Source organism: Ascidiella aspersa, chromosome 7 (genome assembly GCF_963924565.1).
Source record: "Ascidiella aspersa chromosome 7, kaAscAspe10.2, whole genome shotgun sequence".
NCBI lineage: Eukaryota > Metazoa > Chordata > Ascidiacea > Phlebobranchia > Ascidiidae > Ascidiella > Ascidiella aspersa.
In genome coordinates, this window is record NC_139453.1 from 30291769 (window position 1) to 30308442 (window position 16674).

Consider the following 16674-nt stretch of genomic DNA (forward strand, 5'->3'; position numbering starts at 1 on the left):
GGTGAGGGTTTTCAGGTATTATTATTTAATAATATTGCTTGACCTACCCAAACCCAAACGCTAACCCGCAACCTTAAACTCAAATAATGTGTGTTGTGGTAGGGTTCTAGACCAGCGTCAACCTTTTTACTTGTGTAAATGACGAAACAACTTAATACTTTGTCCAAAATGGACTAAATGTGCAAAAGGGAATTCTAAGATGTTAATTAGCAAATTCACATAACTTTCCTGTTTTTTTTTTTTGCATTAATTTATTTTCTGCTGTCTAATCATTAAAAGAAAAAAGAAACTCTTCGTTAGTTAATCCGGACCTTCAAGGTATGCAGCAATTCAGTAAACAAATTTATGAAATATGTTCAAGAAGAATCATCTGTGTCTGGGTATTAACTTACAACGCATTTATGCTCTCTTTGCTCTTATATGGATACAATTTTTAAGTGTACCGTTTAAAAGGGAAATAAACACAATATTATTATCTCTCAGTGCTCTCTTTGGATATTCGCGCTGTATTATAAAATGCAAATAAAAAATCACAATTTGCCTCCAAGTTAAAACGCCCATATCGTCTTACCTGGACTTGCACAAGTATAACTATGTAATTATTCACGACTACGCAAGATACAATCTATAATCAAACAAGCTAATCTTGGTAAATACATTTATTTGTCATCGTTTTAACAACAAGTTCGTTGGGGCGTGATAATGTCATGACAACTTCCACGCTCTGACAATCACAAGAGTCTGAAAAGAAAGGATTTGCTGGTTAAAGTCATTTACAAGCTTAAAGTAGGTTAATAGCGCCGTTTCCGCGTTGTAATCTTTTGAATTTTGAGGTAAAGTATGTTTGCAAACAAAAGTTCAACGCGTTACATACTACGTTGTTGACTCAGTGATAAAACTTATAACTGATGCGGACTCGTAATTATAGTGCTTGCTGTTGCTGTAATGTGTAAATATTGAGTTTTCAATTTTTTTGACTAAAATAACGTAGTGCAACCTACATTCTTTGGGTTTTCTGTATCAAAAACAATTAATATGGCAAGATGTTTTGTACAACACGCCCGGTGTAGTGTAGGCCTATATCAATGCACAAATAGGCTACAGTAGCCAGCAAAACCCGTAAGAAAATCGTGAAATAGAGCTTTTCCTACTGAACGAACCCAGATTTTTGCAGAATGCGTCTATGCGTTTCATTTTTGTGACTTAATACGTTCCTTTTTGTCGCTGAACATTTTTTCTAGCTTCGCCATTTCGAGTCTTACTTCACATTCACTAATTTTATTAAAAAGAGTAGCCTACAATGCATTAGTGTAAGGTTAAGGTGAATAAATTACCATGAATGTTGGATTAACAACTTTGCGCTAGTGAAATATCCCAGCTAAAAAGCTGATTTTCTTAACAATGGTGCCGCTGAATAAAACTTTTTGTCTTTAGTTACAAGATAAAGCCACAAAATGAAAGTGAAAAACGAAAATCCTAGCAAAGATGAACCTGACAGTCAACTGACCGAAGTGACTGTATTCTACGGTTCAAGTTCCGAAGACATCGAGCACGCCAAAAGTTTCTGGAAATCACTAACGCTTCAACCTCCACTTGAATCACGGCTGGTTTCGGCTGATATTAGACAGAGGCTGCGGGTTGCTAAACCTCGGGCAAAAAAGCAAGCGAAAAAGTTGGAGGGCAAGGAACTAGCAATCGCCGAAAACGAGCTCTTTCTGCGTCGAGCCAACGAAAAAGAAAAGATGGATGAACGCGCGCGATACCGATTGTTAGCGCAACAAAGGGAAGCTGTGCTTGACTTGTTGCATAAACAAAGGTGCCAGCGAATACAGAAAGAACAAATATCACGAAGCTGCCGTTAATTTGGCGCTGTTTATTTTTTATCTTTTGTGTATTTAAGTTTCTTGTTTTATTTTGCAATACTGTTATAAGCTACTTCTGTGTTGAATTAATAAAATGAAATTATCACGTTTCTATGTGGAAAGATAGGATCATGAGGGTAGTGAATTTTATCTGAGAAAACATTTTAAGACACAAATAAGACATTTATCGGCAGGTGTGAAATACCGGACTACTCATGAAAGTATTTTGAAGAGATATATTTAGCTTTGCAACAATTCAGGCAAATCTGCTAATTTTATGCACCTAAAAAAAACGAATCATTAAAATAACATAGGCTCCCAGTGATTTCATGGTTCATGACCCCTTACGAAGCCACTCGAAACTTTGGTTGCCCTGTTTATCAAAACATTTAACGTAGTTACGCCTTCCTATTTTGTTCGCTAAGTCATAAGACATACATAACTAAACCAAACAAATTAAAATAGGTTTATTTAGGACATTCTTGACCAAATCTAATAGAAACCTGTTATAAACTGAAATATGTGTTTTAAGATAAGTTGGATACATGGCGTTACATTTATCATCCGCAACGTCCCGAGTTTTCAACAAAAATATGATCTTTACCAACTGAAACGAGCGCACCAAGCGGCTGTTTCTAATACGTATTTTATCCGTCAGTGGGAGCTAAAGAATCAAACTTTAAACCCACTCATTACCATGGCTGTAAATGAAGCTGAAGTGCAATTGTCGAATAATACGTGAGAAGTTGTTATTGTCATTGCTGTCTGTAATGTTTTTTGAAACGGTTCAACTGAATAAACTTGGCTTGTTTAAGCGTTGTTACGAAAAAAAAATAGTTTTAGAAACTACAGTAGATAGTTGTAAAGGATTTTTAAAATGCTAATGGATTCTAGATCAGCGCCGAAATCTTAATCACAGCATTTTTAGGTTGATTAACTTTAATTAAGATGTTTACGGTTGATTAAATATAATATTCGTAACAAATGTTTTGCTTATTGCTATTTGTAATTTTATATGCCCCATTACCATTATTTAATTGTTTGTCAAGTACATTTAATGGTGTTTAGTTTACTTTATTAACTATAATGGCGCTCTGAAGTTGAAAAGTGTAAAAGTTAAATCGAGATTCTCTTAAACTGTTAGGGGTTTGGTTCGATTGTATTTGTTGTTAAGGCTCATTAAAAAGTAAATAATAAATTGTTTTATTAGTTTCTTTTTTATAATGTTTAATAAATTACTTAAAGCAAAGTAGTGTGTTAGTTTTTGCATGTCACACAACCTAAAGTTATGTATTTGTAATTAATATAGAGAAAAGGTTATACATACTACACTAATAAAGCATTTTTGTTCTGTTTATGCAGTGAAATATAATAACTAAAAGTGTTGTCAAGACATGGTTTAATAATTTGTGCAGTTTATTTTTTTCCACCAGCAATATGGGAAATGGATGCACATCTCATAAAGCTGGTACATTATTTATTTAAAAATTATTGATATTTGTTCCTACCTAGAATTGTTTGACTGAAAAACTCAATGAAAACAGAAAGATCTGCATTCTGTGTATATTTTAATTTTATTTAAAAGGCGAATTGTTTTCTATGTTGAGGGGCATATAAATTTTTAAACTACAGATGTTCTTGTTGTAAAAATTATAATGAGCAAACTAACAAAATAAGCAAAAATAAAAGTTAGAAAAAACTAATAAAATACAACATCAGTGTTTATTAAAAAGTATATCTTTTATCTAAGAAGCATAATTAGTTTTAATAACGATTTCACTGTTACAGGACTAATAGTGCCACTTAAGGTAAAAAAAAAGACTTTTAGTTTTACTTGTTTAATTAAAGGTAAATATATAAAACTATTTAAAAAATAATTTTAACTTGTTTTCCAGTTCAAATTACAGAGGCACGATCACTTCCCCCATTAAAGATTGTGTTTGTTGGTGACATTGCCACTGGTAAAACAAGTATCATTGAGCGATACAATGCAAGTCGCTTTAAAAACGATGATTATACACCTACAAGCATTGTTAACATTGTCAGGTAAAAAATAAAATATAATTGGTCACTCAGTGAAAAAAGGATCAATTGAAATATTTTTTGGATATCAAAGAAATACCAACAGGATTATTTTTGGCTTAGTTTTAATCAGTTTAGTGCAATTCTATGATTGCTGTTCTAAAAAACATAAGAGGAGCTTATGTTGGTTAACATTTTGCGTGTAACACAATCCTAACATTTCCTTTGTTGTGTTTATTGTCCAACATCATTGTCCAACCATTGTTTGAATGTGAACAAATGCCCAATAGAAACCTTTTGTTCTGTAAATGTCAAAGTTTAAATGACCTTGCGACCAATTTCTGAAGACTTAATACGAAAGCACAATATAATTTCATTCTAATTAACATAATGATGTTTAATATCTACGCAACTTATTTTACCCTCAATGTTTCTCATTGATAAATACTTATTTCCATGTTTAGTGTTGTCCGAAAGGTGAATGTCCCAGATCAAGGAATAGCGACGTTAGCATTATGGGACACTCCCGGACACGAAGATGTTGACATGCGAAAAACTTATTACCTTAATGCCGACGCCATCGTTGGTGAGCCTGATTGCTATATATACTTAATTTGCATAGTAAAGATTTCCTTTAGAATATCAACTCCCGAAAAAAACTGTGGCCGTATTTAATAGGTTTTTCTGGTTATTGTTATGTAATATTTTTTTTTTTTTATTACCTTGTTTGACTTATGTGTATGTTTACCTTCAAATTGTAAATTTTAAAAAGTAGGGAAGTTGGATTTATAATTTTTTATTAAAAAAATGCAAAAAAACAAAAAGTTTCCTAGGTGAAGAAACACAAAAAGCAGATCAATTTTCCATTTTTTTGTACTGTGTGATATAAGCTGCAACTCATTTAATAAACAGTGCATATGCTATCAAGAAACCCTCCTACTTAGAACTGTTGCCGTACCCGCATTGTAATTTGTCTAATAAATAAATGCGTGTTATGTGCGTGTTATGCAAAGGAGAATCAAGATTGTTAAATTATTTCAGTTGTTGTTGATATATCTGATCCTGATTCGTTTGACACCGCTTTAACTTGGAAGAAAGATATTTCTGACAACGTGAAGCATACAGTGACGAAAGACATCAAGCCTGACCCAACAGAAAGTAATCCTGCTCAGAGGTAACTGATTTAATTGTTGTTCGTAGTGAGTTTAAGGCAGTGATTCTCAATCTTTTATGGCTTATGGCAGCCCTCAAAAATAACCCAAAATGGATTTTTTTAGTATTTTACTGAAATGTCACTATAAATAACTGGAACAACACAATCAACTTGAAACATGTTGGAAAAATGTCATTTGATATAATGGTCTCTAATTGTACACAAATGGTTGTTTCAAGAAGCTCACCAATTAAGCAATAATCAGATTCTTAACAATTCTCCAATCCACATCGGCACCCTTGAGCATTAGAAATGGCACATCGGTTGAGAACCACTGGTTTTTGGCCATTAATAAAACTTTTTTTTCATTTGATAAATAGAAACTGCTTAAAGACACAGATAAATAGTCAAATTAACACAATGCGAGAAAAAATATATGTCTCAACAGGGAATCTAATCGTAAAGCCAAAATGTCTGTTGAATTGGTTATTACCTTGGACAGAAAATTAATGGCAATTCATCCCCACAAATTAAATAGTGAAGGCAATATGGCAAATTCTTAAATAGAACTTAACTTATTTACATTTTGCTCCATACGAGTGCAAATTTTGTTGTGTTGCACTATATAAATAATTTGGTATTAATAATTTCAAACACCATAATAAATAAAAAAATACTTTTTTATTGTGAGAATATTATTATCACTGACTAATTATTATTAAAACCCATTTATTTTGGATTGTTGCAAGCTTGTGTGGATGATACAAAACGTGATTGGCTTCAGAATAAAGAAAATATTTTATTAATTATGCTGTACAAATTTTACATCACGGTTCACCTGTTGTATAGCAAATAACATAGATTACGACATGACAGTATTACAGGGTGTTGCATAAATTACACCAAGTTGTGCGTCACGCCACCACAATGCCATAAACCTACCAATTTACCAGCCACAGTTGCGTAAGGAAATCATCAAACTTTAAAATGACGTACACTTGTGTTTGCTTGATTCCCAAAACACACAGACACTCGACGGAGTCAAACAAACGGTTAAACCCACTTGTCGGCTTTCCTTATTGTCCCTTGGCTTTTCCGACCTGCCGGAATTGGATATGAAATTTGCACTTCAATGGTGTGTGATAAAGATGCCATTGAACACTTGGCAAATAGAAGAAGTTCAATGCAATATCACGCTTTGTTCTGAATTACGAGCGTTGAAAGCCAAGGACTGTTATTGTGTGTTTATTTACATCCTTTTACTTTTAAACTTAATTTAAAAGGCAGATCGAAAATTCTGCGCAACAGCAATTTTTAAGCACAATGAATTTCTTGTCTCTCTTAGAGTGTTTAACTATGTATATTTGTGCATTAAACGTAAATCTATTTGAACACCCAGTTTCTTAAAGGTTATCAGTATTACCTTTAAATTAAAGTAGTGATGTATTTTTGTTTGATTAAAACACTACTTGCCAATGCTGCCATCATTTATTGTGTTTTTATACCATGCCAATTGATACTGTGACATTTTAAAGTGTACGTATTTTCAAAACATATATACTTGCTGTCAGTATAATAACAATAAGTTCAGTATATATAAACTGTTGCTACCAACAGGCGGCTTGTATAGGTTGCCGAAACGTTGGTTAACAATTACGATTACCAGGAAGCTGTTTTTGATTTATATAAATTCAGTATATGTGACCATTTCATAAGCTAAAACACGTAAGGAATCTCCGGCTGACAGTCAATTGGAAAATAAGGATTTCGTGTTAGATATAAAAAAAAGAATAAAACATAAAACCATTGCCTAAAAGTTTACAGAAATATATATTTTGCCTTATGAAATAGAATCATTAGTTTCTTATTCAAATAGAATCATAAGGTGGAAACATATATTCTACCATAAAGTTCCAATTTTTTTAATTTTTATTTTATCCGCTTTTTTGGTAAAATTCTAGGGTGGAACATTTCAAGCCAAAAGCTGGAGCGGTCCCAGTCCTGTTGCTTGGAAACAAGTTCGATCTTGTAAGTTTTAAATAAACATTAAATTCACTACCAAAAAAATTGCATTTTAACGGTTTAGGCAAGCGAAAAAAAAAAGCCCCAAAAAATATTTTACCTTTGTATTTTTAATTGACATGCAATAATCAATGGTTTTTAATACTTATTAGTAGCTAATAATATATAGAATAAAATGTTTAATAGTTTAAATACCTATCCCCATATTTAAACAAATCTTGCTTATGGATATTATTACATGTTTTTTTTTATTAAAAAGATGGAAAAGTTTTTATACAAGATGGGCCGCTTGCAAGATGGTTACCTGTATTTATTTGCTTAAAACAACCTTATTTAAACAGGCGAAAGAGAATTATCTCCGTGAACAATATTCATCCTACGACGTCCTTTCCTCAAAAGTGACCTTCGACCCCAATGTAAAAAGAAACTCGTTTGTCGAGTACGACAACATTGATTCTCCACGAGTCGAAGAAAATCTTGCGACCAAAGTGAGTCCGGATGCAGAAGTTGACCAAGGGATCGTTGCCGATAACAACGAGTCGGATGAAGTTCCTCAACATCCGGAGGAAGTGAGGAAGAAAAGTGTGGAGGAAGATCAGGGAATCGTTGCTGATAAAGATGACGTTACGAATGATCCGATCGTGGAAAATCAGCGTAACTCTTCTCAAGAGAAAGAAAAGTCTTCTAAACATAAAGAAGAACAACCAACATCTAGTAAAGCTGGCAACGAGCCCGAAAAATCCCAATCTGCGTCAAATGAAAACAACATTGACACTTCACATCCAATTGACAATGGAACTAAAGACAATAATGCTTTGCTGTCAGATGAAGTGATAAACAATGAAGAGTCAACGTCGAGCGATAAAACTAAAGAGAGTGAAAATTCTTCTTCATCTGAAAACCAGGCGGAAAAAAAGTCGGTGGACAGCGGAGTTGAAAACAGCTCGCCATCTCAGAGTTCAAATGAATCTTCTCAATCACAAGGTACAAAATTTCAAAAGTAGTATTATAAAAAGAAATAAATCAGAAAAAAACATAGTTTTAATAGGGTTATAAATATATAACAAATGACACAGCTGTAAAACTGCCGACTAATAAGAAGTCAAACTAATTTTAAATGATATTAATAATTTTTTAACAAGTAGATTAGATTCAAAACACCTGATATAAGGATTGGTCTTACAAAGCACATAAATGTAAGATAATCTAAGACTTTACCAATATTATAAAGCTTTACCAATATTATAAGAGGATGCTTAGGATTTACAGTTTTGTCACTAAAAAATTGGCACACAAATGGAAAAAAATTCTATGACAACCTTTTCAATTTTATTTATAATTGTCAAACATCAAACAAGTTTTGTGACCCTTTCAAATAGAAAATTAACTTGACATATCTATTCATATTTATGTTTTATATTTGGTTTTAAAACTGTTCAAAATTTGTTACCATTTGTGGTCATACACAAACATGTTTTACGACCCGGTAATATAGCTGAGTCAGAGATTTAAATTGTAAAACTTGATTGTTAAATGAATCGCTTGTGCTAAAGCGAAAGATGTTTTTTTCCTAAAGTTCTTTATCAACCTATGTATATATTATAAGGAATAAAATACCACTGTTTAACCCAATATAAATCAATTGTGGAATTCTATAGTTTCTACGGCTTTTTGACGTATGATTTTTATGAATTCAAAGTCATTAAATTGTAATTTTTTGTTGCCAGATTTGGAACAGGAACACAAGCCTAAGAAGTTAAAGAAAATATTCCCGAAAGATTTAATCGAACAAAACAACGTCAAGGAATCAACAGAAAAACAAATTGATCCTTCCACCGAAATGCAACAAGAAAATATGGTGAGTTTTAAAACCATTGCGGATTTTGACCTGTGCAATCAATAAAATTTATTCCGAGTATTAAGATTCAGCAAGGGTGGAGCAAAGTTAAGATGTTGTTTGTGCAAAGCAAACAAACCCAAAGAAAGTGTTGTCTGGCCAGACAGACCTGCGCCGAGATACCACCACTGGACAATGGCACCCAGAGACCTATTTTGATAGATGACAAACCTTAAACCTTTGTGATAAAATACGTCAAATGTTGACTGTTCCCAATTTCCCTTTTCTCAAATTGCATGGATAATTTAAGGATTGTTTGTTATAACACATAAGTCTACCATATTTATTAGATTTAACATGATAGAAAGACCATAATGTCTGGTCTAACCAACATTAGATCTCATCAAGATTGATAAGGTAGTTAATATTATTGGCTCAAAGTTATTTCTGAGGTTAAGTACAATGCTCTTAACTACTTGCATCTAAATAAAAAAAATCACTCATTATTTTACCATTATTACCGCCGAGTCACAGCTGTGATAGTAGAACTATAAACTTATTTTATTGATTGGATCGAATTGGAAGAGCAAAAACAATTTATTACAAAGAATATGTGATAAATAACCAAATTTGTTTTCTCAACTAAAATGTTTTGGTTACTGAAATAAAACTCTGATTTTTAACAAATGAATAAATAAATTCAATTAAATATTAATATTAACTGTCACTTACTTCTTTATGAGGTTTGAATTTTATTCTAATTCAAACCATCCTACAACTCTTAAACTTCTTTAGAAGTAAGTTCTGGTTATTGCCCTATTAAAGGGATTTTTCAATAGTTGTTTTCTCTTTAGGCTACAAATTCCGGCACTGAAATTGACTCTACCCATCCACAAGCTAACGAGGGTTCAATAATAACAATGACCACATTGTCAACACTGCCACCTTGTGTAGATGTGTTGGAAACTTTTGCCGATGAACATGGATTCATTGCAGGGTAAATATTATTTGTCAAGTTCATATAGTTAAAAGTATTTTTGACTTCTTAATAGTAAGATTTTTTTGGACTTCTTGTCTTGTTTAGACAAACTATAAATCTGGGTCACATTTGAAAACATTGCACTCTTTAACATAATTGTTTATTAGTATATTAGATTTTATTCTAAACCTGTTGTTTTTATGTTTATATAAATATTAAATTGCCTAATAACCCTTGCACTGTTTGGTCAAGTATTCTCTTTGTTATGTGGCATGGTAAATCACAGAACGCATATTATATATTTAACATATTTGGATAAATCAGTTGTTTTTATAGTTGGGTATCGGGTCGTAGTTTTAGACCATCAAAATAAAAGTTACAGGTTCTAAAAGTGACCCCCGCCCCCCCAAATCACATACTTATATATTTGTTGGTAATTTTTTTATTTTCTAATTTTATTTCCACAAACTTTAAACTCTATCATACAATAATTTTAAAGATCAATAATCCACTGACCCAGATTTATACTTTTTTATATACATAAACCTAAAATTTTCTTTTGTATACAGCATCCCAGTTTCTGCCAAAGATGCGAAAGGTGGAGTTCACGAGGCCTTGCAGTCTCTGGTACGCCACCTGGTGACCAAAATGAAGCAGAACAGTCCGAACCAACACCGGAGGATTGATGAAATATCTATGAGGTCGCAACTAAGTGCAACGAGACGTCACCGAAGACAACCAAGAAATATGTCTTCTATGGACTTTGAACCTTTGCAGGTAAAACAAACCTAAAATGACTTGTTTTTTTAATTTATTTTTGTAGAAAATTTGATTATATTAAAATCACAAACAAGAAATGTATGAAAATATATTGTCATACTGTATAATTTTATATTATTGCTATCTATTTTTATTTTTATTCTTTTAAATTTTCAATCTATTGGAAAATTAGGATGTTTTGCAAAACGAGTGCTTTAAAGTTACTTGTTGCATGTTACACATTCTAATTAAAACATGTTTTCTTGTTTCTTTTAAAATGTAAAGTTAGTAGATTAAACATGACATTTTTTTTTTTAAGTAATCAAACATTCTGACCTAAACAATGTAGTAAATTTATATATACCAATGTTTTGAGTCTTTTCTAGCTTGTTAAATTGACGGTGGTTTAAAGTTTCTAAACAAAGCTTGTTTGTATATTACAATTAGGCAACCCATACTGCCCTACCTATTCAAAACATACTGTTCTGCCCAACATTTTTTAATCTGATTGTGGGACTATTTCTAAGCATTTATTAATTAATTTTCATCCCTAATAATGTTTTTTTGTCTAAAGTTTTACATTCAATCCTTATCGCATTTTTTACCCACTGATCATTATTCTATACAACAGGAAGTCGGGATAGTTGAGATTGACGAGATGTTACGTAAATGCAATCCTTCTTTACAACATGCCGAGGAACTAACATCAGGTTATAGGGAGTCACTTCATGACTTCAAAAGGGTAAGGAAAATTATATTTTTACATTCGACTGTGTTTGCAAAGCTTATTGCAGCTAGACTAGTCTTGATACAAATCCAGTTGATATTTCCATTTATTGTTGTTGTTAATATTGCCAATTATTGTATTTCAACATCAGAATTACTAAGTAAAGCTCTAAAATCAGTTGTTATGCGTTGCCTGTTTAACTTATTATTTGTGCCATTTGTATTTGTTATTATTATCTGTAAATAAAAAAAATTATAACAATCATAAATTTGATTTAGAGCTTGGAGCACAATAGGCTAAATATGTTTAAATCCCTAAAAGTTTCCAAACCTAACTATTTTGAAATCAAGTCTGTCTTCACCTTTTTGGCACAGACTCCATAACCATTAATACCAAAGTTTAAAAAAAAAATATGGTAAAAAAGTGTCTGTGGAAGCCCACCCAATCTTAGGTTAATTTGCAGAGACCAAAATACTGAGCTTACATATAACAGCATAGCTTTGTCACAATTCCTTTCACCGAGCTTTTTAAGCTTAAAATTAACAAAACAAAACAAGTTTGAATTGAATTAATACTTTGTTTTGCTTCGGCAATTTTTTCAAAATAGTGGAGCAATCCAGAACGAATCCTAATAAATCTAACCTACTGTAGTCGGAGACTCAACCTAATCAAAGGTGATTAAATTTTGAGTTGCGGAGGGACCAATAAAACTGTTGTATCTGTTTTAGGCATGTTACAAACGCCACCTGGTGGCAGGAAGTCGTATCAGCATCGAGGAGTGTATCTCCGCGATGAAGGAAGCCATACAAGCCCCTCCAAATACAAGTAACGAGAAAAGTGACATCAGAGCAACTTTGCTAATGCAGGAATACAGACCAAGTGAGTAACAGAGAGAGCTAAGCATTGTGTTGTCCAGTGTTATTCAAACTGTTAGATAGATAGACCTTTTCATTTGGCTACAAGAACAATACGGCATCCTTATATTATCCAATTTAATGATATTTTTCATTCAGTTTTAAGCTTTTAGTCAACTGTACAGATTGGGTTTTCATAACACTTTGCTATAATACCAAGTATGTAACAGCAACATGTTATTCTGTGTTTTTTAAACTGTGAGCTAAGTACACCTTTTCAGTGAGTTGCAAGAACTAAGAGGCATCCATATATTCAGAAATGAATGAAGCTCATAAAAATGTTTATTTTTGTTAAGTTTTACACTTTTTGTCAACTGTGCATATTAGGTTTCATAACACTTTGCTACAATAATAATAATATTTTTTTGATGCATTATACAAGCATCTTTCAATATCACGTTACAGAATGTACAATAGCAAGGTAATTTTATAATTATTTTTACATACCTGGGCAGATCAAGAAAATGAGAACATTTTAAGCTTTAACTTTAAGCAAGATATTTTCATGGGTTACTGGTTCAAATTTAGAAGTTTTTTATTACAATAATATTTATTTTAAAAACTGAAGCATCTATCTATAAACTAATGTATAAGAAACAATGTTTGTCAAATCAACATTTTTTTAATAGTACATTCTTAAAGTATTTTCGCTATTACAGACAATCTTTGTAAATGGCCGTATTTGTTTAAATCTAAATAGGATAATCAGGTGGCACTATATAAAGACAAATTATATTGATTCTTGACAAGCTTTCGCACTACCGTGCTTCATCAGCTGAAAGTAGAAACTTTTTTACCTGATAAGCACGGTTGTGCAAAAGTTTGTCGATAATACAATACAATTTGTCTTTATATTGTGCCACCTGATTACTTTATTACAGACGACAGTGTTCTCAGATAACATTTATTTATACTTTTAAAGGTTTTTTCCTCTCTGCAATCGACGAGGACAACTTCATTAACCTCCAGGTTGTCGACGGCAACAGTGATGTCATCGACACTGATGTGGACCGTGAGAAACTTTTCATCACAAAAGATGCACTTGCTGTACTCGATATTTACCAAGACAAGGTGAAATTGTACACAATATTCGTATTTGATTATGTCTGTCAATCTCAAATATTCTATTACAACATGCTAGTATTCTGATACTGAAATTAGTTTTGCATTTTTATGCCAGTTTTGAATTCATTTTGGTTATTTAAATTAATATTTGAAAGTTTAATGAAGATGTACATATAACTGTATGATTATACAGTTATGACACTTTTCAAAAAGTTAAAAAAACACATAAATACTAAAACCATCCAAATAGGAAAGTAGTTTGCTTTATCTGTGTAAACTAGCTGTTTGTTGATTTTGCCAATTTATGTGCAATGTTCCAATTAAATAGATTTAAGGTTTACATTCTGTCTGCTGCCAAACACTTACCTGAACATACAACCGGGCGTTTAAATGTCAACATTAAAACATGTGATACCAAAGGTCATACGTTAATTTATGTGCTCGTTTTACAGCATAGCCCTTGTTTCAATTTGCTGACACATCCAAATCAGCAATTCTCAACCTTTTTTGACTGTCTTTCACTGTCGGTGCATATCACCTGGTTTAAAAAGAAATAATTTTGCAATATTTAAGTTTACTAAAAACAATAAAAAAAGCTTTAAAAATTAAAAAACGTGCTTCCAGAGCCAGAAGTCGATTTGGAGAGAAAATACAACTTACATAAGTCACAGTAAAATCTAACTTGTGTTCATTCTCAAAAGTAGGTGAAAAACTTGAACCGCCTTTAAGCCCTTCGTGTACCACTATTGGTGGTTGGTAAATAGTACCAATAATAATTTTTGGATATTAGTAGTTTTAAGGTCAACTACAAACTAGAAAGCAATACATATTCTTACATATATTCAAAAAGGTAAAACTTATCGGTTGCAACTGGTATAACACTTTAGTGTTTACTGTTTTGTAACATCTCTCCAACATTGTTGTTATGTATAATGTGTTGCTTGCAGGTTTTCAAATCTTGCTCGCATGTCGTTGAAAGTGGATTTGAGCTCGAGCAAGTTTTGTCTCAATATTGCGACCAGCTTTCATCCCAAGAAGAAAAGGTAATACTTATAAACAAATTATTTCTAACATTTTGTTAAAAAGTGGTGTACACCAAAGCCTGTGCGACCGCAAACAAACTCTGTCCCACTCTTAATGGAGGCTGTTCTTAAGGATAGCTTTCATACATTTATCATTCACCATTACAATCAGTTTACAATCTTATCAGTTTCGAATTTGCTATTTCGCAAGCACACGTCTGATTCAGGCTCAAATATTCTTACTTAAGTTCCAAGTTGCACTTCCAAAAAAACGACTCTGTTGAGAGTCTGGTTCTGACGCTGCAGCCCTGTTTCCAGTACAAATAAAGCTAACCAGCGTATCTGAAGTAAAAGTTGTGACTTTAAATTTCTAAGTCCTTTGAAGTATATTGTTTTGAACAATGGCAGTAAATTACAATTCTAAATGTAAATGGGCCAGAACTAATCCTTGGCCTTTTGATATGACAGCTGTTTATCAATCCAGATTGATTAAAGGCTTCATCAACTGTTTTTGGCACTTTATTATAGCCTGTGCCACTTTATTGCAAAATAGGTTTGAAGCAGGCTTCTTACATGCTTATTGGTGTAAACTCCCTCGTTAAGAAAGTAAAGGCAAACTAAGTTTTTTTTTTTCAGGCCATAATATTCACAAGTGCTACTTATTGTGTATCTAGAACACACAGTGCTTGAATAAAAAACATAAAAAATATTGTCCAATTTAAGGCCTTAGACATAGGTTCTTGTTTTAATATATATTCTGTAGCCTACTTTGTATGAGCCTGATCTCAGCACTAAATAGAAGCAAAATAAAATGTTTTATTTGTTAAATTCCTTGAAAATGGCTGTGGACTGTGATACACTATACAAATAAGTGTTTTTGTTTTGGCTTTTTTGGTCATATTATTTTTAACCAGTTGTCAACTCCAAGAGTTTGGTCAGAACACATATATCTACATGTTTATAAATGGATTTAATTATTAATTTTTTTTGTCAAGGCTTGGGACATGGCGGTAGCTGCCGGCCACTCTCAGTCCACTGTGCGCCGGATCCTTTCCGGCCTCGCTCAGGACAAAGCCCGGCTCCGCGGGACTCTGGAACAAATCAAGGAAACGCGGAGATCTGTGAATGCAGTTCGCGCCAGGATCCGAGCTGCTCTGTTGTTTTAAAGATTTTTTTTAAAGAAGATATTGAAAATCTCAGTGTTGTAAACAAGTTAAAATCATCCCTGTCAGATCATTTGAAAAATGACTTATGTCAAAGTCATTAGTTGCGTAAGTCAATTCATTATGAGAGCAAGTCAACTTCAAGGCCAATCATTGACACAAGGTAAACCAGTGCTTCTGAACCTTTAAACGAACTGTTCGCATTTTTTCATTTCGGAAAATTCTCATCTGTACGAAACAAGAATAGTAAGTTTGCAACCTTTAGTTGAATAGCTTAAACTACAACGAACCACTGAGAGACTATATTACTGTACTTGTAACCAGTGTTTTTTTAAGGTGTTTTGGGGGACCGAAACGGTCACTCAAATTTCTTCAGCGGTTAACCAAATTTTGGACATTTTTGGCAACTTTTTGGTATTTAAATGAAACACTTGCGGTCTATTAGAACTACTTAGCGGTCACCCAAACCAAACCTTAAAAAAAACCTGCCTGTAACGAATAAGGGGGCGGCGCACCAGCCTATTAGTATTACACATAATAAAAAATAAAAATGTCAACCATTTTCATCCACACGACGTTTGTCATTCGCATTACAATTTGTTTCATTCGCACAAGTGCGTACCATCCCACGGGTTGAAAAGCACTGCTTTCAACTATTAAATTTTTAAACACGTTCTTCATCCGACTATGAGGAATAACTCTATAACAAAAAATCAATAAATAACTATTAAATTGTTAAATAACCCAGTTTTTTAAGTAACACAAAGACTACATTTTTATATAACTCACCTTTCTTATATTAAATAGTATTTGGCGATAAATTAGTTTAATGTAGAATACTTAGTTTATAGTTTTTATGCGTCAGGCAATTTTAAAAAATTGTTTGTTTTTTTATTAAAACAAAATTGTGACAGTTTGTTTCAAAAAAATAATCTAACGTCTTCCACTCCAGTTTCGTACTGTGACTTATCATTAAACGAAAACTGTTCTAAATAATGGTGATATTGTTGACACAATTACACATTTCTGATTAATTTCAGCATTTTATCGAGTTTTGTTTCCAATAATTATTTTCATGCTATGATTAGCCTTACAGGTGTATCTGTTTTACGAGTTCAAGGCCTTATTTACAATGTCTTCCTATTGTAC

General features: G+C 32.5%; 2 protein-coding genes across 3 annotated transcripts; both read left to right on the plus strand.

The window, feature by feature from the left end:
- The first annotated feature begins 742 nt into the window (after nt 1-742).
- On the plus strand, nt 743-1970 carry LOC146138908 (cilia- and flagella-associated protein HOATZ-like). Of its 2 annotated transcripts, none has more exons than XM_083394148.1 (2): nt 743-786; nt 1435-1970. In XM_083394148.1, the coding sequence occupies exon 2, from the start codon at nt 1455-1457 to the stop codon at nt 1860-1862; it is 408 nt and encodes a 135-aa protein (XP_083250274.1). In that variant the 5' UTR covers nt 743-786; nt 1435-1454; the 3' UTR covers nt 1863-1970. The 2 variants fall into 2 exon arrangements, with proteins under 2 accessions (XP_083250274.1, XP_083250275.1); XM_083394149.1 differs by having other exon boundaries at nt 781-833.
- Nucleotides 1971-3229: 1259 nt separating this feature from the next.
- Nucleotides 3230-16209, plus strand: LOC146138909 (uncharacterized). The gene is made up of 14 exons (XM_083393902.1): nt 3230-3330; nt 3758-3908; nt 4349-4470; nt 4926-5058; nt 6999-7065; nt 7401-8043; nt 8787-8917; nt 9751-9893; nt 10445-10652; nt 11266-11376; nt 12090-12240; nt 13198-13346; nt 14288-14383; nt 15358-16209. The coding sequence occupies exons 1-14, from the start codon at nt 3300-3302 to the stop codon at nt 15526-15528; spliced, it is 2307 nt and encodes a 768-aa protein (XP_083250028.1). The 5' UTR covers nt 3230-3299; the 3' UTR covers nt 15529-16209.
- The last annotated feature ends 465 nt before the right edge of the window (nt 16210-16674 follow it).

What these genes read in the sequence shown, in the direction of transcription:
- LOC146138908 (XM_083394148.1), top strand. Translation starts at nt 1,455, where the DNA reads ATGAAAGTGAAAAACGAAAATCCTAGCAAAGATGAACCTGACAGTCAA.
- LOC146138909 (XM_083393902.1), top strand. Translation starts at nt 3,300, where the DNA reads ATGGGAAATGGATGCACATCTCATAAAGCTG. An exon ending in ATGCACATCTCATAAAGCTG is followed by an intron (nt 3,331 to 3,757) that starts GTACATTATTTA and finishes CTTGTTTTCCAG; the next exon opens with TTCAAATTACAGAGGCACGA. An exon ending in AATGCAGGAATACAGACCAA is followed by an intron (nt 12,241 to 13,197) that starts GTGAGTAACAGA and finishes ATACTTTTAAAG; the next exon opens with GTTTTTTCCTCTCTGCAATC.